The following is a 6159-nucleotide window of genomic DNA, read 5'->3' on the forward strand; positions in this document are numbered from 1 at the left end:
AGCATGTTCTCTGGTCAAAAAAATTATAATCCTAAGCTTTTTCCATTTCAGCTGAGCTGGCCCTAGCTGAATGGCAGATGTATTTTGACTCCATATATGATTCCACAGAGGCAGGAGATCCCTGTGGATTTGATATGGCCCCTTTTTATTACATGAACCTAGGCCTAATAGTGGACTCGTTCAGCTCTCTCTTGCTGTTTGTCATTGCCTAGATATTCTTGTCTTGTTTGCATAAATAATTTGTGCTGTGAAATATATAGCTTAGGTCTATGCTAAACATTTTTTAAAGTATTTTAGCAACAACAAAAACACATTTGCAAAGGCCAGGGCCGGCTCCAGACATAAGTGACATAAGTGGTCCCTTAGTCGGGGTCTCAACTTACTGTTGAGTTCAAATAGTATAATACACAAGGTGCAATTTCGAAATGTGGTTGTGCATCAGCAGTTTATCTCTTGCTATGTAAACTTGTAGTAATCATGGCCGAATACCGACCAGCATGCAGGGCATGTGCCCAGGGGCCCTGACCTCCAGGGGGGGCCCATTGATTTTGTTAGTCACTCTCTCTCAGATATCATTAACACGGCATAAGTCTTGGCAAAATGTGTCGAATTGCAGGAAATTAGCTTTAAAACTGCTCAACTTCTCTCCGCCCCATAACAAAATGTTTCGAATTGCAGGAAATTAACTTTTAAAAACTGTTTCTCTGCTGTAAAGACAGGGTCCACTAAAATATTTTGCCCGCTAAATCTCGCTTTGGGTCCCCAAAAGGCTAGGGCCGGTCCTGGCAAAGGCAGTAAATGAGGTTAGTTCAGTGATTTATGAAGGACATGCAACTTAGACTCGAAATTGAATGCATATCTCATTTCTGAGTTCTTATTAACAACCATATGTGGTTGTATTCCTTTATAGGCCTACGACAACAACTGCCAGCACTGATAGGCTAACGCCTCGATCACACCGATGATAGGCTAACGCCTCGATCACACCGATGAAACATATAGCATAACAGCATTATCTGGATATGTGTGTAACAAAAGTTCAACATTCACCTTCTGCTACCATTTCCGTCAAGCCATACACATACAGTTTGACTCATATGTTCGATAAATCCAACGCATGCACCACACAGAATGGTGCAAGGCAAACACAGCGTTCCACTGGAAATTAATGTACTTCTGGTGTACCAAAATGCCTGAGCTGTCGGTGTGATCGAGGCATAATGCATCAGAAAGCGAAAGTGAAAATAGCTTTCTGTAGTCTACAAGTTTTGTAACTTTAGAAGGGAAGACAACATTCATACAAAGGTATCCTACACCTCCCGAGCTAGAACATCAACCTTGGTAAGACGATGTTTGAGATATTTTCCAATAGATTGTGTTAATTTGTGTGCGATTTGAATTCGTTTTAAATATAATCAGTAGCTTCGAAAGTCTGTGTGAAGGTGTTGAATGGCTTTTTCCTGTGCGCGTAAACTGCCATAACGCAATGAACAGTGCGTAATTTGACATAAAGGTATACCCAAAGACCTATAGAAGTATGTCAGACAAACAAGTGTCTGTTTGATTCACATTGTATATTTATGTTCTTAACGACATTGTGGAGCTCAATAGCCTACCCAAAGTTTAGCAGTTATGCAATGTCCTATACTGTAATCAGTAGAGAAACACAACCTGGTCTCAGAGCATTCCATTTAGTATGATATCTTATGTTTGGTATGGTTACATAAGACAGATGGTTACTTAAGGCAAAAACGTAACTCTTTTAGCTAACCGTTCACCTAATCCTAACCTTAACCCTTTAACCTAACTCCTAAACTTAACCCTAACCTTAACCTTAACCCCTAACCCCTTCTCTAGCTAATGTTAGCAGTCTAGCTAACGTTAGCCACCAACACCAAGCTAGAATTCATAACATATCATACGTAACATATTGTACGTTTTGCAAATTCGTAACATATTGTTTGTGGGTGGGGGTAGAACGAGTGTATAATTCAAACTTCTAGCAACCCAAAGGTTGCGAGTTCGAATGTCATCACGGACAACTTTAGCATTTTAGCTAATTAGCAGCTTTTCAACTACTTACTTATTTTTTAGCTACTTTTTAACTACTAAGACAGATGGTTACTTAAGGCAAAAACGTAACTTTTTTAGCTAACGCTTCCCCTAACCCTAATGTTCGCGAGCTAGCTAACATTAGCCACCTAGCTACATATCATATCTTTGCAAATTCGTAACATATAGATTTTTGGAAATTCGTAACTTATAGTACGAATTGTAATTCGTAACATATAATACGAAATGGGTGATGGACATCCACAACTTAATACATACCGTACGAAACATAACATACAGTTGAAGTCGGATGTTTACATACACCATAGCCAAATAGATTTAAATTCAGTTTTTCACAATTCCTGACATTTAATCCTATTAAACATTCCCTGTTTTAGGTCAGTTAAAGGATCACCGCTTTATTTTAAGAATGTGAAATGTCTGAATAATAGTAGAGAGAATGATTTATTTCAGCTTTAATTTCTTTCATCACATTGCCAGTGGGTCAGAAGTTTACATACAGTCAATTATATTAGCATTGCCTTTAAATTGTTTAACTTGGGTCAAACGTTTCGGGTAGCCTTCCACAAGCTTCCCACAATAAGTGGGTGAATTTTGGCCCATTCCTCCTGACAGAGCTGGTGTAACTGAGTCAGGTTTCTAGGCCTCCTTGCTCGCACACGCTTTTTCAGTTCTGCCCACAAATTGTCTATAGGATTGAGGTCAGGGCTTTGTGATGGCCACTCCAATACTTTGACTTTGTTGTCCTTAAGCCATTTTGTCACAACTTTGGAAGTATGCTTTGGGTCATTGTCCATTTGGAAGACCCATTTGCGACCAAGCTTTAACTTCCTGACTGATGTCGTGAGATGTTGCTTCAATATATACACATCATTTTCCTTCCTCATGATGCCATCTATTCTGTGAAGTGCACCAGTCCCTCCTGCAGCAAAGCACCCGCACAACATGATGATGCCACCCCCGTGCTTCACGGTTGGGATGGTGTTCTTCGGCTTGCAAGCAACCCCCTTTTTCCTCCAAACAAACGATGGTCATTATGGCCAAACAGTTCTATTCTTGTTTCATCAGACCAGAGGACATTTCTCCAAGAAGTATGATCTTTGTCCCCATGTGCTTTTTTATGGCGATTTTGGAGCAGTGGCTTCTTCCTTGCTGAGCGGCCTTTCAGGTTATGTTGATATAGGACTCGTTTTATTGTGGATATAGATACTTTTGTACCTGTTTCCTCCAGCATCTTCACAAGGTTCTTTGCTGTTGTTCTGGGATTGATTTGCACTTTTCGCACCAAAGTACGTTCATCTCTAGGAGACAGAACACGTCTCCTTCCTGAGCGGTATGACGGCTGCGTGGTCCCATGGTGTTTATACTTATGTACTATTGTTTGTACAGATGAACGTGGTACCTTCAGGTGTTTGGAAATTGTTCCCAAGGATGAACCAGACTTGTGGAGGTCTACAATTTTTTGTTTTTCTGAGGTCTTGGTTGATTTCTTTTGAATTTACCATGATGTCAAGCAAAGAGGCACTGAGTTTGCAAGTAGGCCTTGAAATATATCCACAGGTACACCTCCAATTGACTCAAATTATGTCAATTAGCCTATCAGAAGCTTCTAAAGCCATGACATCATAAAAAAAAAAAATGCAAGCTGTTTAAAGGCACCGTCAACTTAGTATATGTAAACTTCTGACCCACTGGAATTGTGATACAGTGAATTATAAGTGAAATAATCTGTCTGTAAACAATTGTTGGAAAAATTACTTGTGTCATGCACAAAGTAGATGTCCTAACCGACTTGCCAAAACTATAGTTTGTTAACAAGAAATGTGTGGAGTGGTTGAAAAAGGAGTTTTAATGACTCTAACTTAAGTGTATGTAAACTTCCAACTTCAAATGTAAGTTTTCGCAAATTCGTAACATATTGTATGTTTTGGAGATTCATAACATATTGTATGTTTTGCAAATTTATAACATATAATTCAAATTGTATTTCGTAACATATAATACGAAATGGGTGATGGACATACACAAATTAATACACACCAACATAATATACTAAGTGGACTGTCTCGGATTTACATACAGAATAATACAAAATGCTCTGAGACCAGGTTGAGAGACAATGCTTAACATAGGCTGAGTAGATGTTTGTAGATGAAATCAGCAATCATATTCTGTTGGCATGATACGTGACTCAAATTGGGTGTATGCTGTCTCCATATCTGTATTCATTGATAAGTCAGGGTCTTCAGTCAACTTTACAGAATTAAATAGATAATGTTTTCCCTCCTATTCTAATATTCTGTGTCTAGTGAGCTAGAATGGCATCTGGTCCGGAATCGGGGTCTTCTTCTGTCCATTCCATCAACATCTCAGCCCAGAATGGGGCCAGTGTCAACACTCCCATAATGACTGGTAACACCATTGGAGCAATCCATTATCATACAGGTGATGATGGGTAGTGTAAAATCTATACTTTTAACACAATGATTTAGCACAAAATAAATAAACTGAGCATTGCACTCATATGAGACAAAAGTTCAATTATTGACTAATATTGACATAAAACGTTATCACACTCAATCATACCAATCATTCGAGCTTGCTCATTGGGCAGCTAGAATGATTTCCATTTGACTTATCAGGATGGACAGATGTAACATTTATCATAACAGTGGGTCCTCTTCTCTTGCAGTCCCTTCGCCTGCAGCATCCCAGCACACCAGCCCCTCATCAGGCCATGATTTCCTGAAGACACACAAGACAGCTCTAGAGACCAGGATGGGCAACCTTCGTCCCATCCTTAGCGCTCTCGAGCACCTTGGGGTTCTGAGTGGGGAGGATAGAGAGGAGGTGGACATCAAAACCACACAGACCAAGAAGAACGAAGCTCTGCTGACAATGATAATTAAGAAAGGGAAAACTGCGCAGGAACAGTTTTACCAGGCCCTGAAAAAAGCAGACCATCTCCTGGTGGAAGACCTGGAGGGATAGACTACCTCCTAATACACTGCCATATCCATAATTGCCAATTCCATTCCGTTATGAAATAAGACCAAATGTTTAGGAATAAATCATGCGAATTAGGATAGTTTATTTAAATGTCAATATAATATGAATTAGAAATTAAATGCCAATGACATTGTCTTATCTGTCATACCATGAATCAATAAACATGTTCTTGTGTCTAGGGCTGAGGTGGCCCTAGCTGCACTGCAGATATATTTTGATTCCATATATGATTCCACAGGGGCAGGTGATCCCTGTGGATTTGATATTACCCCTATTCATTACATGAACCAAGGCCTAATAGTGGACTATTTCAGCTTCCTCTGGCTGTGTGTCGTTGCTTACATTTTCTTGTTTTATTTGTTTAAATAACGTATGCTGTATAATATAAACAGTGCCTTCAGAAAGTATTCACATCGCTTTACTTTTTCCACATTTTGTTGTGTTACAAAGTGGAATTAAAATGGATTTAATTGTAATGTTTTTGTCAACGAACTTCACAAAAGGCCAGGCAACAACTCTCAGGTCAGAGACCTATATGTGTATGTGGGCTCTGGTATGATTTCCAAACCCGTAGGGATCAGTGTAAGGATCATCTTTGGTAACAATCAACCCCACTCTCTGTATAGAATTGGACCCCATTTCATATCAATGTCAGTAAAAAAGATACATCCTGGAGCTGTCATTACTAAATTATCCACTAGATAGAGGGCTTCACCACCATGTTGAGCCTGGCAGTAGCGAAGGCTGCAGTATCAGCAACTTCCGATGTTACTTGCTGACTATTGAGATGATGAACTTAGTGACCTTTGAGTGATGATCTCTCCTGCTCAACATAACTGGCCACATTGATTACCCATGGGCACCTTTGAGGGCCTGGTCCATCATAGACGTGGCAGGAGCAGGCAGAGAAACATGGCACCCCTTCAAAATGCGATGATATGCCTACATTTTCACATTCAGCACATGCAAATTGTTTAGTGATTTTCTGACCTGGCACTTTAGTGAACCCGCTGTTTTCCCTTATCTGTTAAAAGACTAGATAGAGAGGGTCTACAAGATAATCCATCCACCTGACAG

General features: G+C 39.7%; 1 protein-coding gene across 2 annotated transcripts; it reads left to right on the top strand.

The window, feature by feature from the left end:
• The first annotated feature begins 1225 nt into the window (after nucleotides 1–1225).
• LOC121583305 (caspase recruitment domain-containing protein 8) lies at nucleotides 1226–5755 on the top strand. 2 transcript variants are annotated; one of them, XR_006661824.1, is made up of 3 exons: nucleotides 1226–1341; nucleotides 4383–4518; nucleotides 4766–5755. XR_006661824.1 is itself a non-coding variant. In XM_041899489.2 (3 exons), exons 2-3 carry the CDS (start codon nucleotides 4392–4394, stop codon nucleotides 5062–5064), a joined length of 393 nt encoding a protein of 130 aa, XP_041755423.1. In that variant the 5' UTR covers nucleotides 1226–1341; nucleotides 4383–4391; the 3' UTR covers nucleotides 5065–5755. The 2 variants fall into 2 exon arrangements, 1 of the variants encoding a protein (XP_041755423.1); XM_041899489.2 differs by having other exon boundaries at nucleotides 4383–4485.
• Nucleotides 5756–6159: the final 404 nt, after the last annotated feature.

Source organism: Coregonus clupeaformis, chromosome 15 (assembly GCF_020615455.1).
Source record: "Coregonus clupeaformis isolate EN_2021a chromosome 15, ASM2061545v1, whole genome shotgun sequence".
NCBI lineage: Eukaryota > Metazoa > Chordata > Actinopteri > Salmoniformes > Salmonidae > Coregonus > Coregonus clupeaformis.